The sequence below is a fragment of the Cystoisospora suis genome (assembly GCF_002600585.1).
Source record: "Cystoisospora suis strain Wien I chromosome Unknown contig_610, whole genome shotgun sequence".
NCBI lineage: Eukaryota > Apicomplexa > Conoidasida > Eucoccidiorida > Sarcocystidae > Cystoisospora > Cystoisospora suis.
The window spans coordinates 43111-69232 of record NW_027153411.1 but is presented as its reverse complement, the minus strand read 5'-3'; the positions used below and the strand labels follow the sequence as shown (position 1 = coordinate 69232).

The window sequence follows — 26122 nt, the reverse complement described above, 5'->3', positions numbered from 1 at the left end:
CTACTCCCTAGTAGTGAAGAATATATATCAATGGATGAAGGCACCAGCGAATCAACGACCACCCCCCACGGCGACGAGAAAAAGATCGAAGCGGAGCTTCTCGAAACTGTCTGTCTCCCTGAGTGAGGTCATCCCTCTCTCTCCTTTTTCATCCTCTCTACCTCATCCCTACACGACAACCCCCTCGTGTGGAACAGCAAGCGTTATGAAAGGAAAGGAGAAAAACTGAAGACCTTGAACTGAGAGGCGAACACACAGATGGTCACTCATGAGTAAATAACACTTCAATTGTCTAGACGTCCTCATCATATCAGGATGTGTCCCTTCTACCGCTCGTAATCGATACAAGGCTATGAAGACAGGGGAAAAACTCGATGCCGATAGTATGGACTACCGACGCGATATGCAACTAGCTAAAGCCCACCACCCATTTCACACGAGACGGCAGGAGCTGACACCCACCCAAGTGACCTGGAAATGATAAGTGAGCCGTCTCCGGTCCTATCAATTCTTTCCTCTCTCAAGTCTGTCTATGTAGAAAGAGAAGAAGAAAGAAAGACACTTTCCCCCTTTCACCTCTCTCGGTCACGACTTTCTTCCTTACCACATCCATTTCCACACTCCACAAGATAGTCGTCTAGCCACTGAGAAAAAGCCTGTAACCGTGCGTCATCTGCAATTTGGGGGCATAGGAACACAATGCAAAAGAAAGAAAGACCTTACTCCCAGGATTCTCACCCCCCCTCGCAGGTCACAGAGCACCTTCACACACTCTCTACAGACAAAAGCTGAGTCGTAGTAGCTATCACATCCGCTATTCTTGCTTGTCACTTATATATGTGGATCTGCAGGGATGAGACCGACACTATGTATATGAATACAGGTGAAATAAGCAAGAAGCACGCAACCCGCTAGTACCGTAAGGGGGTATCATAGGTATATACGTGTGCTGGGGCGGTTATCACACACAGCAACTGAGTGAGAGAGGTGACAGGCTTCATTGGGATGGGAAATCGACAGATAGACACTAATGGAAGAGGTATGTATAAACAAACACAACCACATCAAGGCGGCCACAGATATGAAAATATTCTTCTACCCCACTACGTACACAGAGAGAGAGATACGACAGTAGACATCCTTCATTCATTGACTAAATCAGTAGGCATTAGAATAGGTAGATAAAGCGATAGATACAGGCTAGGTACACATCCCAAGTGGGAACGGAACGGACGTCTGTTTGAAGAAAAACGAAAGAAAGAAGTGAAGAGGAAACGAAGAACAAACCCAACACTGAAATGACCGAGGCGATGACAGAACAAGAGAAAGATCGCATCAAGTCTCTTTCATTCTCTTACCAAGAATAGCAGAAGGGTAGCCATTGGCCTTGTTTTCCTTGGCGTCAAGCTGAAAAGAAACAGGAGCGAGGAATCGGAGGGAGAAAGAAAGAGCTTCAACTCATCTATGCACTCTGGGAGATACTTCAAAACACCAAAACGAAGTAGATGTCTTCAGCAGGGCCAGACACGTCATCGTTCTCAAGGGCAAGTGATTGAAATAGATCGATCGATCACCGGGTGAAGAACCTCATCCTTGTGCTATTCACACTCGGTCACTGGTCTTGTTCTCCATGTTCGAAAGGAAGGAAGAAAGAGGATGGACAGGATTGTCAGATGCTTGCTCCCCCTCTGCTTGTTCTTAAAGAAACGGATAGATAAGTAGGTGAACGGACACATGTAAATATAGATTCATATATATATGTTGACGTATACTTGACGGAAGAGAATGATAGACTCCCCGCTTGTATGGAACGATCCTCTTCCTCCCATGAAAAAGAAGACACTTCCATCACCCCCCGGCGGGACTGAGAATACAGGAAATCAGAGATAACTGGGGGGGGCTGGAGTTATCCGGAGTGCCATGAGCCTGTTGGCTAGTAGCGGCACCAGAATTCATAGAGCTAGATAGCAGCACGAGTCGTGGTGGTTTACATCACTGAGAGATGAAATAACGGCAAGAAGACATTCGCAAACAATCTGGAAAAAAGAGAGAGCTACGGGCGAGTCCTCGTATGTATCATGACACGCTTGTGCACCTTCTCGACAACAAGCAAACATCATCATACTCTTCCGCTTCAAGGAGAAGTGATTCTCTTCGTTTTAACAGAAAGAATGTATGAGAATTCCGATACACTCCTCTTTCTATCTATGTAGGTCGTCTCTCCCTAGCTACGATTGATACATATGCACCTCGATACAGCACAAGACTCGTAAGCAGCATGCTGGACGACTGCAGCAGTAAGCCCCAGACGGACCTCCCTATGGCTCTACAATCTCCCTTTTCCACGCTGTTACTCTATAACCTTGCGAAGGCCTTTATCCGTGTTTAACTCTATACACACACCTGAGTAGAGAACCATACAGTTCTTTATACATGGCCATGCCCTTCGTCCTCTCTTCATCTGCTTTCTTCATAGAGATGACTCACAACATCTAGCCGGCAACAACGACTCCACTGCATGCGAAACTTACCATAATAACAAGCCTTTTAGCAGTCGAATCGAGTTCCACATAGTTGGCCCAATCTGTCGCATCACCTCCACTGTTTCGATCATCAGTCTCCCCTCTTCTATGTCCACTTCCCGTCTGTGATAGCGCCGACCAGCGTGTTGTTGTTGTTGTCCCTGCTGACGCTGATGCTGCTGTCCCGCCCGGGGGTGTTTTATTAGAAGAAGAGACAGATGAATGAGATGTGTGACGTGTACTGTGATGAGCCGCTGTCGTAGTGGTTGTAGTAGTAGTAGTAGCAGTAGTATAGTGATGATGAAGACTTCCCGTAGCTTTGCCCGCACCCTCCCCTCCTCCTGCTCCCCCAGCGGATTCTGTTCTTGGATGGGGGTGATGAGATGAAGATGATGTGGTCGACATAGAGGACGCGGCCTGAGACGGGAGATTTCTTGCTGCACTGCCCCTTTCCCCTCCAGCAGAATGGTGACCCACGCTCTGTTGCTGGTGATGAATCATACCGGAAGACGAGGTGGACTTATGGGCCTTCCGAAGGGGTGAGGGTGGAGTACCCCGTGGTGGTAGTGCTGAGGATGATGACCCGGGTGTAGACATGATCCACGTGAGTGTTTCTTTCTTCCTTGCATGCGATGTTTGACTAGAAGTTTTGTACAAAGATATCTCAGTTTTGCGAGGAGGGACGCATGCAGACTCACTGCCTCTGGTCATTCTGAGAAAAAACAGCCAGACAGCAGGTACGCGGGCAGCAACCCAGGGCCGCGGTGAGAAGAAAGAAATGGGACTTCAAAAGCACGGTGAAATGTAGCGAGCGACGAGGAAATAAGCAGGGAGAACTGAAAAAGGGGAAGAAGAAACGACGGGAAGCAAGGAGGAAAGCAAAAAGAAAAAAAAGGACGGAAAGGAAAAGAGTCATCCACGGTAACGATTCGACCAGCGCAAATCACACCACACCAGGGCTTAGCTCGAAAAAGATGATATTTAAGAAGGAAACCTTGCGACGTCGAGACGAGCACTCGTCATCCCGTCCGTTCATCCCTTTCTCCATGTAAAGCACACTAACCTGTATGAAGAGACGAAGAGGAAAGAACGCCCGGGGCATCATGAGCGAGAAGGATGGAAATAGGAATGGCGATGATCGAATCTTCTGGTGAAGCGGGTGAGCTGCAGAAAGGGAGGTGAAAAAGCAAAATCTCTGAGGCCGCTCGGCAGAAGCCTGATGGGAAAAAGAAGATGGGAAATAGAGGAAGAAGCCAAGGTGTCGAAAGCAGTACTTGCAGTCTATGGATATCTGGTAAGGGAAAAAAAAGCGCGTATGCCCGGAGGGCGAGGACGGCGTTGTCCGAGGCGGTGTGTCATGGTGAAGCAAGACGAGCCAGAAAAACTAAAGAATGGAGAAAGACAATTTCCGATGAGAGCAATCGCTACAGTGGAATGACTTCGGGAGAGAGAGGAGAACAGTGAAAAACGAATCAAGTCAAACCGCCCAGGGAAAAGCGGCGGAAGAAGAAAAGCCTCCACAAAGTGTCTGTGAGGAGCGAGACGGCCAGGAAAAGCTGACCTTCGGTCATACTACAAGTACGGGACTTCTTGAATTCTTACTTTGTAACGAGTTAAACAGGAGTGTTTTGCTTCACTGGAGATGTGACTTCCGTTAAGAAAACAAGGCTGGGAGACATACTTCAGATAGGGCAGCGCAGACTCCAAAAATTCCATCCTCCTTCTTCGCATCGTCGCTGGGCTCCCAAACAATCTCACTGCTGGGCACGCGGTGGTTGGACCTCCTCGGTGGATGATTTCATAGAAGCGCCCCCATCAACACAGCGCTCTATCACCGAAAAACGAGGAGGTTAGTACCACCCCTCCTCCCGCAAATCATTATCATCCTCTATCTCTCCTCCTCGGCATCCATCAAAGCTGCGGAAGGCCTTGTCCTGTCTGTAGTGAGTGTGTACGAGGCAACGAAGTCGTGGTGCGGTGTTCTTTACTTTGTAGCCCAGCCCCTGACCTTGTTTCTTACTTATCACGGACTGTACGTGCCGACTGCATAGAGGATAACTTTCTCACGGGACCGTGGACCTGCAGAAGCCCACCGAGTTGGGCCAGAGCCGTTGTTTCCCAGGCGCTTTCATTGGTTCGGTGGTTTCCGAATATAAACCGACTGTCATGTTACGCCGTTCGGGGTTTCGTATCTCCCGGGATTTGCCACGTTTACCCGGTGAAACGTCGGTGGGGTCGCCTGCCAAGTTAAAAACGCGTTAGTCAGCGATGATCGTTTATTGAAGGCATCGAAAACGGACTCTGTAGGCTAGCAGTTTCCACTGTGAACGAAAAGCTTCTGTTGTTACAAGATAGTCAGCAAAACCGCAGACTCAAGCATGCCGCAGAGCCCGACCAGCAGCACGATGCTTCGCCCGTGGACTCACTCTGTCGTCCCCTCCGAGGGAGCCGTATCGGGCGCGCGTGACACCTGAACCAGGCATACTCCTGTTCGTTACATCCTTTCTCTCAGGCAGGCGTGTTTTTCTCTCTATGTCAATACCCCGGAGTACTTCATTTCATCTTGAGCTGATACTCATGATCTACTGAGAGAGGAGGGAGGGGACGCCCCCTTGCCAGATATGGCAAGACAGCAGAGAGCAGCACAGGGACAAACTTCCACGCCTGGGCCAGGAGTTGCGTTTCATCACACAGTAGCTGGATTGCAGCTTCCCGGGGAGGAGCAGAACAAGCGGTGTAAGAGCAAGTTTCTGCAGTTAGGCGCGTGCAGTCTAGGAGAGCGAGCACGAGGCTCCCCATCTAGCCTCCGCTGAGGCCCTGAGCACGAGAGCGCGAACGTGTGGAATTCCTTGTCTCACTAACGAGGTGGGGACCGTACCAAAATCTCATCACCAGCAGTACTACTGTCGACTCAAGGAAGACGAAGACGAGAGTCTTGCTAAGATGTGAGCACAAAGCCGAGCGCTCGGGCTACAGCGCTGTGCTTGGGCGGGCGGGATGCGCTTCACACCGAGTTTGCCTCGTCTGGCTGAGTCGTGCGCAGAGTACGGTGGAATTTAGGTATACTACTGTCAGATTTGTCTTCACTGTAGCATAAGCTGGTGAGTGACTACCCTTGGAGCCGTGCACGTGTGCTGGAGGAGATCGTATATGCGGTCCCAGATCCCCTCTCAGAGAGCCGCGTTTGCTAAAATCCCGTAGGATGAAGGGATAAAGTTGTCAGCAGCTGAGAAAATTCCCAGTGCCACACATACAAACAGCCATGGCTGTTGCAAGCATATGAACCAAATGCGCGCTTCACTACAGAGGGAGAATAATTCAACGAAAAAAAACTGGGAGCATAAAAATCACACTGACCAAGGAATATATCACACGTCAGAATGCGTCGAGATAAACCTCGCTGTGACACACGACCGTTTCAGGATTTCATATCTGCACTGTCCTCTGATTCTTCGAGGAGCACGGAGGCCATGTCGTTGTTCGGCTAGCACGTCAAGAAAACCCTGCTCTTGTTTGCTTAGTCGGACAACTGAAGTCGACACGTGCTAAGTGCTCTTTCAAAAGAGCCTGGAAATCCTTGTCCTCTCGCACACTGTGGTGGACCATCCAGGCGACGTCTCCTTTCTCATAAAACCCAGGCGCACACTCCTCTGTCGTACAACATACTAGGTTGGCCCAAGATGTAGCTTCTCTCCGGGGGAACCGCCTGAACACCCCCAGCAAAGAAGCATGACAGCCTCACAGCAGTCTGGTTCCTGCCACCTGCTGGGCTACTTTGCTGAAGGGGCCGCGGGATTGAGAAAGATTGCCATACAGGTGGCGTCATCTTCGCTGCCTCGCTTACGCGCCACCTTGATGAGTTCCTCAGAGATTTTTGATAGGACGTCCGCTTTCAGGGTCTGGTTGAATCGTTGTTTCAGACGTGGTTGCGGTCTTCGCCTGTCTGGTCCGGCATCTTCGTCTGACGGACCGTACTTTAACTTATCTCCGTCGTCGTTCACCTCATGAAATTCCTCCAGCAAAACATTCCAGAATTCTCTCACCTTCTGCAGCACTTCAAAGATATCCGCCGTCGTCACGCAATCCCACACGCCATCAGTAGCTATCAACATTATAGACGGCTTCTTTACTCGGACTCGGGTCACCTCTGGTTCAGTGCTCAGGGCTCCCTTGGGTTGCACATCTTTCACATCGAAGTCGCCGATAGTTCTTGATGGCTCCAAAACTCCTCCCATACGCCCTCCTATAACCACACTACCAGCTTTTCTCAGCCTCTCCATCTCTCTTCGTTCTGTGCACCTCTGCTCGAAATTCAACCACTGTAACACGAGTGGTTTCGTAGGCCGTGGTGCGGCACTCTTGACGCCCTTCTTGACTTTCTTCTTGGGCTCTGCAGTGGGAGCCTGCTTCTCAGCGGTGGCGTACATCGGACTCTGAGCCTTGTTCTCTGGACCTGATTCCTCCGTACTCTTCGCCTGTTCGCCATCCGTTCGATCCTTGGATAACCACTTAACACTCGGAGATATCGAAGGAGGACGGGCAACCGAGGGTGGTAGCCCATCACCTGGCATTTGCTTCATAGATGCATCAGCAGAACTTGAAACAGGAGAAACGTCTCGCGATTCTCCTGGAATCTCATCACCCCCGGGTTCTTGGCCAGAGCCCGCTTCAGGTAGGGGGTCGAGCTTCGTCAGGCCTCTCCGGAGATCCGGAAGGACAGAGTGTTGCATGGCGTGGATGGGAGCCTCACCCTTCCTCTTCGATTCTTCTTCCTTGGTCACGTTGTCGTCTTCTTCGCTCTCCCCCTCGGTAGACGATTCAGAAGAAAGGTCGTAATCGGAGGGCCCAGGGAGATCACGGACTTCCACAGCTTCCTCTGCTGACTTGGGGTTGAAGAATTGCAGCGCTGCAGGAATTGGAAGGTTTGTCGAGTCGAAGTTGATCGTGATCATTGCCGCCTTACAATCACCCACATTCTGACAAATCACTTCATCACCTTGAACAACGACCGATATGACGCAAGCTCCGCTCGTACATGATCGTCCAGTTTCTGCTGCGATTTGCTTGCACTCCCGCCTACAAAGTAAAGACAAAAGGGCGACAAACAGTCCATGAGAAACGAAGGCAGGAGGGGGGTCTAGTAAAAAACAAACTAGAGGAAAGAACACTCGAAGCATCTTCACATTACTTCGACCCCTTCATGAGATTTAGACAAGAAAGAAAGAAGCTCTTCTTCTTTGAGAGAGGTAAGCGTACCTGAATCTTTGATCAAGATCGTGGAAGGCATCTTTCAGATGCTGATTCTTTGTTTCCACGTTCTCTTCTCGGGTCTGAGTAGACTCCTTCTTGCTGTCTGTGAGCTCTACTCTCTTCTTCATAGCTTTGAGACCTCCTGTGTTTCGATCTTTGCAGCTCGCATGAGCAGCACTGTCTCCCTGTCCGGCGAGAAGCTTAGGAAGCTCCAAAGCAGCAAAGACAGCAGCCGTCGGCCCATCATGTCCGTCACACATGGTGAAGACGAAAGTCGGATCATCATGATCATAAGGGTCTTTGAGCAGTCCTCGAGTTTTGCGCTTCTGAGCAGGTCTCTCCGGACAAGGCAAAGCGGTGTATCCCCAGCCTTGGACTCTCTTCTTCCCTTTGTTGTGCCAGTACTCGGAGGTCGTAAGAGCCGCTTGATGGCAAGCCCGAGTACGCTTAGCGGCAACAAACGGCATCTCCATAAGCAAATCATCACCTGCTCTCTTCGCTGGGAGTCTTTGTACGAACATGCACCCCTCAGGTGTCATGAAACATGGCGATTCTTCCATGTCTGCTAGGGGTCGTTTCTTCATCACATTCTCTTCCGCACTCTCTCGGTTCTTCGATTGTTTTGATGATTTTTTCTTTCGATCCTTTTGAAGGGACGCAAGGTGATTCTGTTCTTCAAGTTGCTTGTAGCCTGGTGTAACCGAAGCCAATCGGAGCATCGCACTTTCGTCCTCTTCATCTTCTTTGTTCGCGGCCAGTCCACCCCGCCCGGCAAGGTCTAGGGCCGCTCCTTCTGTGCTTGACATCGCTCCGCTGTCGCCTTCCAAATCTGAGCTCTCCGAAACATGGAACTCTTTGAAGCCTTCCTTGGTCTGATCCTCATCTTGCACAGTGGACATGCTTTCTGATAATCGCTTACCCAAAGCGTGTAGACCAGCAAGAACAAAATTTCCGCTCTTACTCCAGCTCGACCCATCTTCTCCTTCATCCACGGCTGGTGCTGCCTCCTCTTCTTGGCTCGCCCCACCGATCGATGCTTGCTTCTCTCCTGCTCCTCCATCCGCAGCCTCGCGCTTCAGAGAAAGTTCACCATTGTGCTGTTCTTCCCTGACAGGGGATTCAATCGAACTGCCAACTCTCATCGAGCTTGTCGCCGTATTGCTTTGCACCTCGGGTATCTCCTTTGCTCCTTGCGGAACACCAAGACGAGACGCTTCTGACGCGGCTGCCGGACCTTCAAACGCGGTACGCGGCGCGTCTTCTCTCGCTTGCACTCTTGATTCCTCTCTTCTCTCTTGAGATGCTCCGGGGGGGCATTGGAAACTTGAGTGAGTCCTAGATCCTCCCCAGTATGCCACACTCAGGCGATCTTCGTTGTCGTGCGCTGCTCCTTGACGGCTAAAACTTCCATAAACAACCTCGAGGCAAGGATTTCCAACAACGAGATCACAGTTGAGACCTGGTAGTCGTCTTCTTCCTATCCCTCCTTCGCCAGCTCTTTCTACGTTTTCACATTCCGCTTCTTCGTCGTCTTCCGGGTTGAATTCCGAACGAGGTGTCAACGGCACACCAAGAATCAAGGATTGCTGAAACCGGTTCAAAGTTAAAGGCAAAAGCCAGTCCTCTCGAAGCTTGAAAGTCTCTGCGTCCATTGCCATCCGCGTCTTCGCTGAGTACCATTCTCTTCGTAACCTGGTCGAACACCTGAATTCCTCTGGAGTCAGCGCCTTCTTCACCGAAGGGGCAATCTCCGGAGTGCTCTTTCCTCCACCGCTGCAGGCAGGTCCTTCTGGGAAGAAGGTGCCGTGCAACCGTCTGATCACCTCCAAGATCCACTCGGGGATCACAGACGGTAAGTCCTTCACTAGGGCAAGCCCCATGATGAAGAACACACAAATGTCAACTGAAGTACAAAGGGGGAACACCCCAAATAAGCAAGTTAGATAACTCTATAGAGTTTGAAGTATAGTGCAGCAAGATCACTGCACACAGTTTGTAAGAACTGGTAGTCGATTGTTCGCGTACGAGCGACCAGCGCAGCGGTTATACGAGCGATTAAACCACGACGGGAGGGGGAAATGTCAGAAGCTAGCTGCGTCCAAACGGCGATTGGTCCAATGCGCCAAAGGGCGCGAAACCTAGCTCGCGCCGGCTTGCGCCTCACCGTTAGCACGAGCTCGCAAGCCCCAGCGCGAGCTCACTGCCTCAGGCCGCCGCACGACCTCCCGAATCATCGGCCTGGTTTTTGGCGCACACTCGTCGTCCAGCTAGAAACTAAAGCACGGCTGCGTGTGCCGTTGCGGAAGCAACAAACAGCCGTTTTGGTTTCCACGTCGAGCTCTGGGGATGGGATTGACTCTCGCGGCGCATGCAAGTGGGAGGTTCCGTTCGTGCGTTTGCATTTGGCCGCCCCTTTTCTCGGCGAAGGCTCCCTGGTGTGGTCGAAAGTGCTCGGAAACAAATGTCAGAAGAGCACTCGGTGGCATTGCGCCGGGCAACGCCTTTAGTAGCCGTCAAGGCTAGCACACTGTTCGAGCTCCAAGGGGCAACAAATGTCATCAGTCGTGCCGAGCTGCGAAGATAGCACGGCTGTTTGCAGAAGCGAGCGATGGAGCTCCTACTCGCTGAGGTTCTCCCTCGGACAGTACATGCGTACCCGCCCGGCGGACAGCTTGTGTCAGCATCTTACAACAGCTTAGGCGGTTCGCGCAGTCGGCGCACTGGGACTTCTATGCGGGTCCAGCGGAGCACACAGTGAGGACGATCTTGTATTTTTTGGTGTGGAAGCGAGTGCTGTTCGTTTTTCTTTCAGGTGCGATACAGCAGAACGTCTGCAACGGTCACTAGACAGCCTCGACCTGTTCTGGTTGTTCCGAGGTGAGATACTCAACTCCTGGTCGAAGGTGAGGCTAGTTGCTCTGGTTGTCGAAAACAGCGCACCATGCCTGGTCTCAGTGTAGGGGTTTCAGCTGTCCTTTTGGCTCGTTCGAAAGGGAACACTGCTTGCACCGATTGTCCGGTCGCTTTGGGATGGCCGACCTTGCGAGCCGTTCTCAACTTCTCAGTCACCAGCCCGTCAGGTACATCTCACTTCAGATCAGCCAGCGCCAGACAGGCTCTCGCATTGTGTGCTGTAGCTCATCACGTTCTGGAGAATTCAACCAGGCACGACAAGAGGGTCGCAAGGGGCCGCGAAAGAGACGCCCAGCAGCAGGAAGGCCTTGAATGATCCTGAAACTGCAGGGTTTCCGGAGCTGCAGGCATCGACGGAAGAAAAGTGAGCTTCTCCCCGAGTTTGAGGCCTAGCGCTTGTTGTGCGGTCGAACGAAACTGTTGAAAAACCGTCCGGCCGGATGGGCAGGAGGAACGGCTCCACGGTGTGATTATTTCTCTTGCATAGAACATCGGACCGTCCCCAATACCAATAATGCCTGTGCTGGCTAGGTCAGAACAACTGGCTACTACTTTCAGTAATAGTGCCGCCGCCATCTCGGCTTTGGCGCAACAGGTAGCTGCCTATATTGGGACGCACTGCTTTTGCCTGCTGATACGTCTAGACTGGCAGAGCCCACAGTTTCCCAGCATCGAGGGTATAGCTGACGGACGGGTGAATGTCAGTGGTTGGGCTACGACTAAACGGCCCCCCGTGGCCACGAGTCTCTGCAGGCAGATCCGCGAGCAGAAGGTCTGTTCCTTTAATAGCCTCTCCCAAACCACTTTTGCTGATAATGCAACTGGGGACCAGGTGGTACACTATCGTGGATGTTCGCGGCTTGCTCATGACTCCTCCCCGGATGACGGCGTCGATATTCGGATCTTTTGATTTGTACTGTCGGAGGCTGCCTTCGGTGCGCACCCCGCGCACAACGGAGAGTTGCACGTTATCAGTAGAGGAGCTAGTCAAAATCATTGAAAATATCTCGGCCAGTCAAAAACTGGGTTTGGGACTTTGGACGGGAGCCGCAGTGCCAGTACGAGAAGCTTGCTTTTGTTCTGCAGATCGTTGTTGTCGCGGTGCAAGCACGGGTCAGTTCAGCACGGTTGCTAGTGAACGTTTGACGACATGACTGCAGCTCGGTGTAAACGCCCTCGGGTTTGCTGGTAAGTCGAACTGAGACAGAAACAGTGCGTCCATTCAAGGCCATCCTCAGGAATGGTCTGACCTCAGCGGGCCCCTCCCCGGAACGGCACGTACGGCTCTGCCGGCCCATCTCCGCTCCCGATGTGCGACTCCCTCCTCTCGAGGCCCCTCTGTTTCCCGCACCAAAAACCGCGCAGCCGCGGCGGCGAAACAGTTTTTTCTCCATGGATTTACGAATGGAGAACTTTTGCGTATCCCTGTTCCTCAGCCGAGTGGCCACACTACTTTAAAACGGAGCTGGGGTCCCACGCCCGTCTCAGGAGACAACTGTCTCCAAGAAAGCACCTCGGTCGTAGTACCGCTGGCTTGTCGGCAGAGATAGGAAAAGAAGAAACATCGAGCAAAAAGTCCATGTTCCTCATGTTCACTTTTCGGCGCTTGTGCGCGTCGGAGGGGAGCCGCCAGCAAAATGGTGCTCAAACAGTTTTGTGCCTGCGTGTACTCATTATGCCATCTTCCTGTGTCTCTTCTCACGTCCGTGCTGGCCTGAGTTTATCGGCTTCGGGGATGTCAGAAGCTTGGCAACACTCCGCATCTTTTTTGCCCCTCCGTTTCTCCGACCTCGAGTGGCTGTGGAGTTGGATCTGACCTGCTGTTTAGAGCGATCCGGATGCCGGAGACGATGTTATGGTCCCCTCGGAAACTGCAGATCATGCCCCAGATCGTTTATTTATGTTCACCGCAGAATGGCAAGACTATTTCGTTTGACAACTTGCTTCGTTCTTTTTCTCCATCCAAGCTGCCTTTCTGCTTTCCCGGCGCCCTTTCTCTGACCAATCTGATCTTTGTCCTATTCGACGGCCGGTCTTCTGCTGCGTCTGACCTCGGTGTGTAGCACTGCGGATCGAGATTGTCTCCCGAAGAGGAGCCGAGGCGCCGCACAAAATAGCAGCATTTTTGAATTTGCCTGCTGGCCAGCCGACAGCCGTCCTCGAGCGCTTTTTTCTCGTAGCAGGCATTCTTGGAAGAAGAAACCGCAGCCCTGCGGGCTGTTCAGCCGCGCGGCTTAACTTCGCGTTAGGGGGAAGCAGTATGTGCGTGTATGGGACACACTGGAGCAACGTCCCTTCCAGCCTCCTGCCGAGACCGGCTCTCGATTCCGTACGGCTTAGCCTAGCCCTGTTGCACCACAGCAGACAAGACATGTGAGCGCAGAACTGCAGGAGAAGCACCATCTCCGGTGCTTCTCCCTTCGCCTTCGGGCCCTCCGCCCTCTGACTGTTGGATAGAGACATAGTAAACCTCACTGTTGGTGTATCAACTCTATCCTGATCTGCTGCCTATTCTTCTGTCCTTGTATACCCCTGTTTCACGTCCAGCCCAGTGACGTCCACGGCCGTTTCAGGCTCGCTGGCTCTATAACCTTCGCCTTTGTATCTCACCAACGCCTCCTTTCCGCACTTCTGTCACCGGAAAGAAGGCGACGGACAGCCTCGCTTTACCGCGCCAACTGTCCCCATCCGTACCCCTGGCACAGATTTTGGACGTCGCAACTCCATATTTTCCTACTACCAGCAAGAAGAAGGTGTGATTGCCTTTCTCTGTTGCCTGCTTCACGCATAGCTTCACAAAGTGTCCTGGCCGATACTCCTCCAGCTACAACGGGAGTATCCTGATGCTTGGGGAAGGTTTTTCTGTGACCCCGCCCCAGGGCCGGCGTACGTGTTCACCTTTTTGCCGTTGAACCCCCTATACACATGACCTCAGTCCGCTTTCCCCAACGTCTTCCCCCCTCTGCTTTCGTCGTGGGTTGGAATACTCGCTGCCGTCCTTGACGGCCGCCTTGGGCTTTTCCCTTGAAGCTGCTGTAGACACCTGCAGCCCGCTGCAGTCATGATACGTGCTCCCCTGTTTTACCGCCGATTCGACAGTAGCCTTCTGCACCGGCTTCAGCTCCGCCTCGTCTCCCTCTACCATGTCATCCGGTGTGCGACACACTCCCGTTCAAACCAGCGTACGCCTCGATGTCCGCTGCCAGCAAATGCTGAGCGCCTTCCCAAACAACAGAGGCGAAAAGAGCAATGCGCACCCACTTCCGAGGGCCCGCTACGGAGACCGGAGTGCTGCCGCCGACAGAACACTCATCCACAACCCGCCAGCCAAGCCAGCTGCTGCGGCATCGTGCTCTGGGGCAGTGCCTGAATCTGTCAGTGGTGTTCAGCTGCGTACGTACGAGAGACCTGCCTGCACACTCCCGCAGGACACGCGACTGAACTACTCCACGGTGCAGGAACCAAAGCTTTCCCACCCCACACGTCTCCAGAATGATTTCTCCCTCGAGAAAACACATGTCCTGTCAGCTGCAGACGTGACGCTGCAAGCCGCTCACCCGCCCCTTCTGCGAGGACAGCCGGAGACCCCAACAAAGACGAGGCCGCTGCAGAAACGCCAAATGGATCTGCTGCTCTGGCCGTCGGCGTCACCTAATGAAACTGCTTGTCACTTATGGAAGTCCGGGCCCCCCAGCGCAGCAGACCGGGAAGGTCAGTCTCCGTATTTACTTGACAGGGTACACGAAGGGCAGAAAAGTGGAGTTGCCCAACGGCCTGCATCGCTCTCTTCGCCCTCTCCATCTTCTTCCTCAACTCCACGCGGGTTCCCGGTTACCACGTTCTCCTCTTCCGTATTTGAGTGGCTGCAAGCCGAAGCAGGTGAGCGACATTACATGTTTCTGCAGACTGGGCAGAAAACCGCCGTGCATTGTGTTTCTCCGTCGGCCTTCTGAAAAAGCCACGCAGATGCCGCTTTGTGACTTCACTGCCAGAAAGTGAGCTTGTGAAACAAAGCAGACGAGCACTCTTGGTCTTTCTGACATGGCGTGGGGGGACGGGTGTGCTCACCGCAGAGAGGCTATAGAAAGAGGACCGTAGCAGAGCGGAAAGCAGAGACACCTCCCCAACACAGCTCGCGAAAGAAAAGCCGCAGTGGGGTTCCAGCTTAGGGCTCCCCGGTCTCGGACGAACGGGGGCGCAGCGTTCCATGACCATATACAGTCGTTAACCTCCATCATACTTTCTACCCCGGACAGATTTGACGCTGAATATAGGGAAGCGAGGCGAGACGGCGCGCCATGGTCCCCAGTTGAAGCATACCACCCGGGCGGATGCCTCTTTCATGCACATCTCCTCGGCACTGTCACTCAAGGCCAGCGCTGTTGCAGCCCTTGCCACAGCTTCCCGGGACACTTGGGTAGAGCAGAGTCCATCGGCAGTTCACACCAATGAAGCCAAGAAGTGAAACATCTACGCACTGTCCAAGCGGACAGGCAACCCAAAGCACTCGTTCATGCAAATCTCTACAGAGTTGCACGGTGGAAGTGTGTTTGCTTGCCAAATCTGCTCTCAGCGAAGCCGATGCCAGCTCTTCCGTTGGAAACGGGTCAACGTACTGGCACTTCAGTTGCGAACACCCATGCGGCTCGCGTGGAGAATGAAAACGTGATCCGGCAAGATGCCAACTCGGGTAAGTGCCGAAAAAAGAATCCTGTCACGGTGAAGCTCAGGATCGTTGACATTTGCTGACTTCAGCTCTGTTTGCCGTTTAGAGACTTGTTTTGTGCTGCGCTTTCTGCGGGGTAATGTCTACTTGCAGCTACATTATCTCCTCTGATTTCCTCCCCTGTGACCGACTCAGTGAGCACGAATATCTTTGGAGAGGGACAGCTTCCCAGGGTTACCAAGGATGCAAGGACACCGGTTTCGACGGGAGACTTGTCTCCTGTGATGGAGGCTAAAGGAGCAGAAAAAGAGAACACCTATCATTGCTGGACCCCCAGGAGCGAGGCAGCTGCGCCAGTTTCACCCCGTGTCGTCTTGCCAGCAAAACGCGATTGCCGTTGCCCAGGTGACAGAGAAAAGCCACAAGGGCTCGTTTTGCCTCGCTGTGCACCCGTGGAAGAAAATTACAGGAATGAGAGGGCTCTTCCGGAGAGGCATCAAGAGCTTTCAACACGAAACAGCTCAGCTCCGGAAACGACAGAGATACCGCCGTTGGCATTTACTGCGTCTCCACCAGACAGTGCTGCGCTGTCACGCTCATCGGAGCCTGGAACAGACAAAAGATCGGAGATGAAAAGACGGCCGCCCACCCCCGACGACCAGGTAACTCCTCCGTGTGTGGCTCACTGCTCAGGTGGTTTTGTTCGGTGCTCTTATCCGACGACATCACTCTGCGGTCTTCCTCGCCCTTCAAGCGATCTCGAGAGTGGTAACCGCCATCGTGTGCAACACACGCAGGGTTCATCGACCATACAGGAAACACAACAGCGAGAGTCAGTCACCTTGTCAACCATAGTTCAGGCACCTGAGCCGGCGTCAAGACAGCATTGCGGTGAAGAAGCGGCTACGGGGGGGGACGGGAACACCTGTGAGGGTGTCTGCGACCGGCTGAAGAGTTCGACGGATAGCTCGGACCTATCCGACCTCTCCACAGCCCTTTCTGCCCATGAGACACTTGAACTCGCTCGGCGGGCGCAGAGAGAAGAAAATGTGAACACCGAATGTACTGGTCCGCGCGACAAGCGTTCTTCAGGCTTTCGGAGCAGTGCGGATTCCACCGTGCTCCCTGTATCTCGTTGGACTCTAGAAGAGCAATGGCTGGAAAGGTGCACGCCACGAGAAGCGGAGTGCGGCATTGAGTCTCCACTCCACTGTCCCCGAGGATCTGCACTTGCCCCTTATCCCACTCTATCCTCTTCAAACCTTTTCAGTTGTTGTGACAGTTCTCCAGAGAGCTGTGCCTTGGGGCGATGCCTCCCACTTACCTCCCCGGCTCTAAACAGTTGCCATTCGTTAGACCCTCTTCGGGCAGTGACCAATCGCGGGGGCAGGACATATCTCGACCCAGAAAGTGATCCTCTAAACGTCCGGGAATTAGAGGGCGTTTTCCGCCTGGATGTCAATGAATCTCAGCAAGTCCACGGAGTTGATGATGCCTACACACCTTCCTCTTGCTTTCTAGGGGACCCGTGCTCCTCTCCGCATGGCTCCGCCTACGATCCTTTTTTCTATCCTCCTTTAGAACCTCGCGCAAGCCAGCAGCTTGCCGCAAAGAGAGCAGGGTCTTACGTGTCTCAGCCCAGCAGCGGTCGCAGCTGCTCGTTCAATCCTTCCCTGTCTCCGTCATCAACACGCAGCCCCTGCAACCATTTTTCTCGTCCACACGCTTCAGCACCCCCTGGCGAAAGTGGCGTACCGCCTCCGCATGGTGGAATTCTCCTTGTGAATGTCCTCGGTGTGCACTGTCCCGGCAACGCCTGCTTCGCTCCTAGGGTCGCCAGTCAGACGCGCTGTCCCGCTCCTGGGACGGACGATTTTCAACAGCAGGGGTTTGGTCCAGAGCGCGCTCTAAGTCCAGCACAACATTCCAAAGCGGAAAGAAAAAGTTACCAGCAGTTCAAAAGAAAGGAACCGATGACGAACCATGTTCGCAGTACGGAAGCGGGAGACGGGCGAGAAGCCGAAATTGAAATAGGAACTTTTACTCCCAGAAAAAGCGGCTCCTACAACACAGACTCGCTGTGCAGACCCAGGCCCAAAGGCCCACGATGTAGGCTGCCACAAGGGTCCGTAGCGGAAGGGCATTTCAGCGAGTCGACAAGTCTATTTGGCGAGGCGGCGCAGCCTCCTGGAAGCATAGGTGTGCTAGAAGGGCAGAGTTCGAAGGCCCAGGGGCATCGGACTTTCGTGGACATTGACAGTCACGAGGGACGGAAGACGACCGCTGCAGCCGAGCTTGGTGGAGAAGAAGCTTCAGGGGGCAGCTGCCTCCGCGCTTTGACCGGGGAGGCCGAGGTGAAGCGGTATGGGCTGCAGAGGCACCATGGTAAGGCAGAATCGTCGAATGGCAGTTCAGCCTGCTCACTTCAGAATGGGGGCTTACACGTGAAAAGTACTGCCCGTGAAATGAACGGGCTCTGCCAGGGTATGTCCGAGGGGAATGAAGGTTTGGAGGCTCCTACGGAGGAGAGGCCGTGTAAGATGATCCAGCTAGGTGGACGGGCACCTCCCGCATTGGGAGACAGTCGGGAACCGTTTTCTGCTACCATCCGTCCGAGAGGAATCCGGGTTCAGAAAGGGAGCCTTCCCAATGAAGAGGAGGAACCAAAGCGGAGCAGTGGTCACGAGGTTCCGGACGACGTCGAATACCGGGATGAAAGACCCGTTAAACGGCTCGCCAGTGCTGCTGCAGTTGCGAAGCTTTTTTGCATAGACGAGGTACGCCTGAACTTACCTGGACGGCAGGGTGACCGACAGAACCTGAGAAGAGCACCTCCTGCGCTTTTTGTATAATATCATCAGCGCCTGATCGGCAAGGAGAGGTGACCGCCCTCTTTTGTTTTGCTACTGCTACTGTCTGCCGGATTTTCACAGAACTCGCTCTCCTTTTCTTCCCTATCTCTGTGTCTCAGGGCTGCACACTCTCTGCTTCGCAGAGCCTATCTCCTCACGCTGCGAGAGAAAGGCTACCCTTTGGTTGGACTGACGATGGCTGCGAGTGTGGATCCTACAAGTTGCCTGCTCGGGGCCCTGCAGGAAGCCTACAGCCCGGATGGAGTGGGCACCATTCACAGTCTGTCATCAGCAGAAGCCGTCAGCAGAGTGAAAGGGACGGTCGTCAGTTCACTAACGTCGGAGCCGCTGCCTCCATGAGTCTGTCACTGCTTCTTAAACATCGGTGGGACCGGCCCGCGGAAAATGACTGCGGGGTTGACCCGCACAAACAGAGGGCCTGCCCGGCAGGACACGTAGAAGCAAGAGCCCCCGCGAAAGAAGAACGAAGAACACACGGGGACTCTTCTACTGCACCTTCCGTCCACTTATCGAAGCCGTACGGCGATACCACCACTCCAGACTCTTTTCAGGTGAAGATAGAGCCAAAAGACAAGCCAAACCGTAGCGGCCTGCATAGTCCATCTCCTGCGTCGGCAGATCGAGCGCTGGACAAAGGAATGAATGTGACCGATGGTGAATCTAGCGCTCCAAGACAGAGCACGGCGACCGTTGGAATTGGACTTCGAAACCGGGAACATTTTTCCTGCACCTCAATAGGGGCGGCTCCACGACCGACGCGTAAGTCTGCGTTATCAGGTCTATTAGTGGCTTCCGGAGAAGTTTGGGACTCCAGCTAGGAGACCTCTGATATCTCTTCTTCAGGCTCCATGTACACTCTTGTGCGCCTGCGTACTGTTTTCTTTTCCCAGCTGGTGAACCCTCTCCGCCCGGTCACGGGCGCAATGGAGAAACCACCTGCCCGAGCAATTATAAAACCAGAGAGCGCGATACGCTGAATGTTTCCCAGGTAAGAGGCTTTCCTGTACATGCGATACACTGGATTGCACCTCGGAGGCCCACGACTGGCTGGCGGCGGACGACCCTGAGTGATCTCTGAAGAGGAGCAAGCTTAGGAAGGCAGCTGTTGCTGACAACTCTTGCTGAGATCTGATGGCTTCTGAAATCCAGTCCCTCGACCGGAGTGTCATGGCCCGGGCCCGCAACATAGCCGTGAGTAACATCCATCATACAGAATGAGTTCTGCGACACTGACAAACTCTCGCAGCCTAGCACTACTCAGGAATTACGTTGTAATGCGCTACGGTGTCTAGCTTCTTCTTGATTTTTTCTTCTATCTGTCAGGGACGTGAACGGCCGTCACATTCAGTACTTTCGCCGGGTCCGGCCACTACCCAGGAAACTGCCACCCTCCAGGCGTGTACGGTTCTGCCCGCAGCTGCTACGCCAGCACCACCACAAAGCTACTCGACCGACAAGCTTTTTCATGGGGCTTACCGTTCGTCCCGCAGTCCGACAAAAAGCCGCCTGGCACCATGCGACAACACTTCCAAAAGCCTCGGCGACACATCTTCGACACGCGACACCTTGACCGGGCCCCCTCGTGTAACCCACGACACGACAGAGTCGTTCCCTGCACCGTGGAAACTCCAACCTGCCGACTCGCTTCCGAGCGCCTGCCAAGAAGCGCTCACTAGCTCAGCTCAAAGCTCACAGCGCGCGGCACCCCTGAGCGCAAACGCCCACCAAGCGCGCAACCACGATGCCAGGGCAATTAAAGTCGAACCGACTTCGCAGCCTACTAGCATGCCCGCTCACTCCGGAGCCAACGCCTTGTTGCAGGACTCGCGTGGGGAGCTCCAAAGCACGCTAGACACAAAAGCCCAACAGGGGGCGTTCGGCAAAGTGACGGACTCCTGTGAAGTGAAAGTCCAGTGGCACAGCGCCGGTGCCGTATCTGGCGAGCGACCCCACAAGGATGACACCTGCAACAGCTCTGGAGTCTCGGCATACAAGGAAACAAGCTGCACCGGACTCGATGTGATGTCGCAAGCACTGCGTCCCTCCTCTCGTACTGACGGCTTCCCCCGAACACAGCAGCGGCCGGGGTCCGATATTGACCCCGAAGCCCCGGCTGGCGGGAGCGGCAGTCGAATGTCAGTCCCGCACGACGGGTCGAAGATCAGCACGGCTGCTCATCGAACCGACAGCCTTGCAGGGCAGCCGGGAGACGCTCTAGTGACTGGCGCGGACGCAGGCACTGCGCAACCCGTGCCGATTTCCGATCACAACCTCAGTTCAGAGCCTTTCATCTATGAGGATACACGCGACAGCGCCGCAGATATGGCAGCCCCAATGAATAGATCATCTGTGGCCCGTGCCGCTGTCGCTTCGCAAGAAGTAATCGATCAGCCTGGAGACTGTCTCAATGACAGTCATAACAGTACCTCCTCAAGTTTTCCACAAAAAGGCAGATGCGACAGGACGTCATGCGCCCAGGAGGCTTACCCAGGCGATGAGACCGCAGCTATCACAGGGTATGACGAGGGAAGTGGTGTGTTCTATGAGGAGGAGACAGCGAACCGGGAGTACTGTATCCCGCGTCATCCGGTCCCCGAACATATGTACGGGGTAGTCCTTGGCAATTCCCCTCTGGCCCGATTCCACTCCCCAGACAGAGGCAGTGGAGAGGCTGCCCACTACCTGTTTTCGCCTTACGGAAAGGGAGCGACAGGTGGCGTGGGGTCGTGCATGCCAACAGCTGTTTCCGTATGTTCTAGTACTGCAGCGTCTGTCCCGTCTTTGTCGGCTTCGGTGACATCACCTTCTTCCTCTGCGTCTCCTTCCTCTTCCTCTTTTTCAACCTCATGTCGCATGTCCCCACCTCGCGTGTACCATGTGGTCATGTGCACGCGACGTTACTGGCGCGTTGAATGGGTCAGTCCGGAGACGGGGCGCCGCGTGTACAAACATTTCGGAGAAAACAAGTACGGAGGTGGTGAACAGGCCCGAGAGGTAGCTATGAGGTTTTGGGATGAGGTCCGCAAACGGTCATTGGACGGTGTCGAACGCGGGGAATGGGCAGGCCTTCAGGAAGTCACGCGGAGAGTCCGAGAGGAGGGCGTCGAGCGAATACTTGACGAGGTCACAGGCAGTGGGTCTCTAGTCGATGCCGTGAGCCTCGGAACAACCTGCAGCGATATATCTGGCTCAGCTTTCTCGCGCGCTAGTCGCATGCCGTTGACGATACCTGGGCAGCAAGACACCCTTTCGTTCGGGTCTGTCCCCAACTACATGCCCTGTTCTCTGCCAACGTGGAGCTCGCTGTCTGATTTTGCCGGCGAGTTTGGGGGGAATGCAAGGCTCTCAGAACCTTTGACTCCATCAGAGAAACAGGTTACTAGGGAGCCACTAGAAGTAGCGGGCGAAACCTGTGGAGCGGGTGGTAAAGAGCCTCAGTATCTTGGTCTTGCACGGTGTCCTGTTACAGTTGGCGAAAGCCGGTTTAGTGATTCGGAAGACCAGAACTTTGGAGAGAGCGGAGAGCTTGAAGCTGAAACGTCAAAAACATCAGCTGTCAGCCACTTGTCGGGTCCAGTCTCTTTTACCAATCCAGCCAAGGGAAGCGAAGTTGAGAGTGACTGCATAGGCGCCTCCACAAGAAACGTAGACAGCAGGAGCACAGCCCCTAGTCCTCGCTGGCCTTGGCCGGCCACCACTTCAAGCGGCGGGGTTGAAGCTATGATGGATCGGGACGCCTACCCTGCTTCTTGTGGATCTACAGTTGAGCGTGCAAGTGATACAAAAGATTTGGGGGGGCCACCGAATTTCGGAGCGCAGACAAGCGCACTTCTACAAAATCCAGCAGTAAAAGAAGAACCGAGCTGCCATGATGGATCTGTAACTGGAGGCGACAAACCCGAGAGCCACCCCTCGGGAGCGGGACGAGATGAAGTCCTACGTGACGCAGGGCATCCATTGAGGACCAAGTCCGAGACTGTGGACTCAACAGTCGGCAAGAGGTGCCTAGAGGAGCTTCCTGAACACGGAAGCGTAGCCACAGAGGCCCGGGCTGGTGCCGACTCACACGCCAAGCGAGCGAGTGACAGCCCAGCCGTACACAGCGGCTGCCTGATCCAGGGCTCCTTCGTAGGCAAAAGTCGCCACGTAACGGCCGAAACAGAAACAGGGAAACCGTCTGGTGAACGAGAATGCCAGGACAAGGAGTCAAGTGCTGAGCCCTGCAGCACCGTCAATACCTGCTCGGGAGTAGGCCCCAGTGGTTTTTCCGGAGTCACCACTGGATCAAGTCGCACTGTAACCGGTACTTTCAACTCTAGTGCTATTCGATGCCAGCTGGACGTCGTGAAGAGGGCCCAGCCTGACGTTATGCTGCAGGAGAAACGGGGGTCAGGATCGGTCACCTGGCAGCGCAGCGTGTGCCAGCATATCAACCCGGGCCAGGCTGGCTTAGACGAGGTGTCAGCGGAGGCTGTAACCGCGTGCCTTGGAGAAGAATGTAGCAGTCCCGTTCTGAAACAAAGTTGTCTGTTTGCTAGACATGAAGTGGACCAGGACCCACCAGCAGTGACAAACAGCGATCAAGACAACGGCCCAGGGATTTCCATCGCAGATGAGACTACCGCGACACGCCAGGCCCTTGACGACGCCCAGCGCAGCAGTTCCAGCCACCACCGGCTTGTTGAACAGATTGATGAAGCGCCCGGGGATCAAATGAAAGGGTCGCGGGGAGGACTCAGGGAGCACTGTGGCGTCTTCATGGGGGATGCAAGTACAGATAAGGTCGAGACAACGCACCAGCGGCTCCTCTCGGAAGGACTCGAACACAATCCAGACCCCCGGATGCAACCAACTACGTGTTTCTACGGTGTTGCCGCTTCGTCTGGCAGCACTTTGGATGCCAGGCAACCTGATCTGGAGCGAGCAGCACCTGCTACAGACGCTTCGCGAAAGGAGAACAGGCCAGTTTCCGATGCTGAGCAACAAAGCACTGAAGGCTGGCCAGCAGCAAGGAAGAATAGTAGCTTGTCTGCGGAAACCTCAGGAGCAACGGGGCTTGACCACGACCACACAGTGGCTAGGCAGTGCGATGAGACTGCAACCCGGTCATCTGGACATGCTCCTTCCTGGGTACAAAAGCAGCCTGCCGATCCTCCTGTAGGAGCAGAAGCCCATGCAGAAGGGACAGCGCGCAGGCATCAGGAGCGCCACGCATCGTCAGCACCCTTTAGTGCAGAGGCTACAGGAAACTTTTCAGGAAGCAGAGTTCTGCCCTCTGCTGAAGCAGGCGCCGTCTCAGTCGATCTTTCAGGAGCCAGAGGACAGGTCCCTCCTCCGGCATCTCCCGTTGTCGATAGCGCTGCATCAGCAACGGTGGCCGAACGGGAATGCCACACAGTTTCAGGTCATCTTCAGCAATGGGAGCAGCCTTATCTTTCTTGTGACCGCCAAGCTCTTCCTCCGACGCATCCCAGCGGGGGGCAAACGCTTCCTGTCCACAGTCACGCTGGACTCGGTAAACGAAGACAAAGCGAAGACAACTCCTCGTTCTTCCTCAAAGAAGCAACCGAACGCCTTCTCCTTGTAAAACATACAAAAGCTAAGTTCAGTGAGGGCAAAAGCAACTGCCAGGGTTCAGCCGATAGTCTCAGAGAGTGTACATCTATGAGAAGTGGCCAGTCCTTCAAAGGAGTGAAAGACCCAGTACACCAGAGTCAAACAAACAAACAGATCGGCGACCAGAGCCAGCCACGCCGGCAGCCCACCAGAACAGGAAGTAGAGAAGACCCACAGCCTTGCGTCGAAAAACAAGAGCATACTCGGTCAGGGAGTTGGCACTCAGGCCATCGTTGTAATCCAGCTGGTTCCAGCAGAAAGGAGCAACTTCCGTCGGAGAAGCTGCTTACAGAGGGGAGCCCACCTCAGATTGATGGTAGTCGGTGCGTCCGCTACAACGGCTGCACAGGTGCCGGCCCGGAAATCGAGGACCGTCTCCATTCGGAAGTCTCGCCTTCGTCCTCTAGCTACCCATTTCCCCCTTTCGGGTCCGCTTCCTCCGATTCACGAAGCGGCAACCCTGCTGTGTTATCGCCCGTGTCCTCTTCCCCAGTTTCGTCTCTTCAGTCGACAACAGCCGGCAACTCCCGCGCAACCTCGCCTCGGGCTACCCGGCAGGTCCGCCAACATCAACATCTTCAGCAGTTTGAGTTGCCTGAATCAGCAGAAAAGAGTCAGTTTCGTACCAGCGACAATCAAGACCCCGAGGCCGTCAAGCACTGCGGAGAGTATAGCGTCACTCAAGGTTGCGCGGCGAAGACTGAGGTAAATGTCGCCGCGCACTTGGAGAACCTCGCTCCCGCGCAGTGGAATCGATCCGCTACCAATCTCTGCGCCGGGACAGCTATAAAGGCCCCGTCTGACAATTCGTTGGTTCATGCGCATGTCGCCTTGGAGCGTAGAAGCGATGCAGAGTTCGCCGGCGGCTGCGCTGAGCTACCCCCGAGATGCCCAGCAGAACTGACTCTACTTGGCGACGATGAAGGCGACGAGAAACAAGCAGAACAACGCCGGAATTCCGCCGAGGCAGGTTGGGGGTCTCTGTCAGCGTCAGCCACTGCAGCCGACTGGCCCCTCGGCAGCTCCCGGGACCACGGCGGTTCTAAGGAAGACACAAGGACATTGCCGCTGTGGAAAGCAGAATCGGCTAGCACTCTGCAGGGCAGTATCTGCTCAACGAGCCCCGCTGCTAGCGCACTGACTGCTAACTGCGGACCAAGTAACAACAACGATAGACTCCGAGGAGCTGGAGAACCGTACCACCATCCCCCTGGACATGCTCTCGACAAGTTGTTAACTTCAAATGCTGACCCTCTCGAGTACGCGAACCACGCTGCGCCGGCCGCCGAAAACGTTCAGGCACGTCCGCCTGCCCGGGATTGTTTGCCTCGCCCCCTCAAAGCACACGCGACCTCACCTCCAGTCTGCGCGGGGAACGTGGGCTCACAGACTTTGTCCGGCTGTGCCCCTGGTGAGTCCTCCGGCATTTCTTATATCCACCCCCCACCTGAGACGCTGGCGCGGCCACACTTCTCTCAGTCCGAACAGTCATTCTCTCCTGCCTTCTCGCAAACCGTCACCTGGCCTGTTAACTGGCACGAAGACGTAGCGGGTGCTGGCAGCCGTTCTGCAGCGCCTGTCGGCGTCGGAGGAAGCGCGGGTCGGTCAGGGTCCCTGGCGCCGCACCAGTGTTCCCCGCCGCCCGACAAGAGAGGGCTGTCCCCGACAGCCGCTGCTGGCAGTGCAGCTTTGCTATCGTTCTCTGTATGCCCGTCGCCGCCTAGTCGCACTTTGAGCGCAAGTACCGCATCCACGGGGAGAGAGAGTCAGTGCAAAACAGAAAACTCGATGTTGTCGCACCAAGGGCTTCCCTCGCTGCGACCACAACCGCACCAGCAGCATGGGTATCACGAAAGGCAGTTTCTTCAACAGAGCCAGCAGTCGTTCATAAACACCGGAACTGTTGGCAGTAGCGGAGTGAGCGGCTGCCGGGGTCCAGTTGAGGGAATTGAGACTCCAGCACAGGCTTCTTCGAAACGAGGCACTGACCAGCCAGGACGTTCCCCGGCACCTTCTACGTCGACGTCCTACCGCCGCAGCAGTCAAGGAAGCAATGCTCGCCAGACAACCCGGACGCCCGGGCGTATATATTCGCTTCTGGTGCGGGGTGTCCGCTGCTGGAGGGCTGAATGGCATGAGAAGTCGAGCGGCCAGCGGCGGACTCGGCAGTATGCGGCTCCGAAGCATGGAGAAGAGCGAGCTCGGACAATGTGTCTGTGGGCCCTCTGCCAAGCCAATTGCGTCCCGACTCAGCTGGTGAAAGAAGCTCAGGAACGCAATTG

General features: G+C 54.5%; 3 protein-coding genes across 3 annotated transcripts in view; 1 reads left to right on the top strand and 2 right to left on the bottom strand.

The window, feature by feature from the left end:
* Nucleotides 1-572: 572 nt before the first annotated feature.
* CSUI_001522 (uncharacterized protein) lies at nt 573-4257 on the bottom strand (the record flags this gene model as incomplete). The annotated part of the gene is made up of 4 exons (XM_068061728.1): nt 3586-4257; nt 2532-3234; nt 1359-1407; nt 573-673 (listed from the first exon to the last, which is right to left on the bottom strand). Exons 2-4 carry the CDS (start codon nt 3231-3233, stop codon nt 573-575), a joined length of 852 nt encoding a protein of 283 aa, XP_067926304.1. The 5' UTR covers nt 3234; nt 3586-4257.
* Nucleotides 4258-5816: 1559 nt separating this feature from the next.
* On the bottom strand, nt 5817-10036 carry CSUI_001521 (protein phosphatase 2c domain-containing protein). Its single transcript, XM_068061727.1, has 2 exons — nt 7779-10036; nt 5817-7598 (listed from the first exon to the last, which is right to left on the bottom strand). The coding sequence occupies exons 1-2, from the start codon at nt 9650-9652 to the stop codon at nt 6293-6295; spliced, it is 3180 nt and encodes a 1059-aa protein (XP_067926303.1). The 5' UTR covers nt 9653-10036; the 3' UTR covers nt 5817-6292.
* A 3858-nt stretch (nt 10037-13894) lies between these two features.
* CSUI_001520 (ap2 domain transcription factor ap2x-6) overlaps nt 13895-26122 on the top strand; it is a gene marked incomplete at both ends in the record, with an annotated part of 13713 nt that continues 1485 nt past the window's right edge. Inside the window, 7 exons of the mRNA XM_068061726.1 lie at nt 13895-14564; nt 15259-15375; nt 15505-18128; nt 18323-18983; nt 19115-19212; nt 20046-25251; nt 26094-26122. The exon at nt 26094-26122 is cut by the window's right edge and continues 1485 nt beyond it. Coding sequence (XP_067926302.1) covers nt 13895-14564; nt 15259-15375; nt 15505-18128; nt 18323-18983; nt 19115-19212; nt 20046-25251; nt 26094-26122 — 9405 coding nt within the window. The remainder of the gene's footprint in view (nt 14565-15258; nt 15376-15504; nt 18129-18322; nt 18984-19114; nt 19213-20045; nt 25252-26093) is intronic.

Coding starts and splice junctions, on each gene's coding strand:
- CSUI_001521 (XM_068061727.1), bottom strand. CDS start 9,652: ATGGGGCTTGCCCTAGTGAAGGACTTACCGTCTGTGATCCCCGAGTGG. Junction 7,599..7,778: donor GATCTTGATCAAAGATTCAG/GTACGCTTACCT, acceptor TTTACTTTGTAG/GCGGGAGTGCAAGCAAATCG.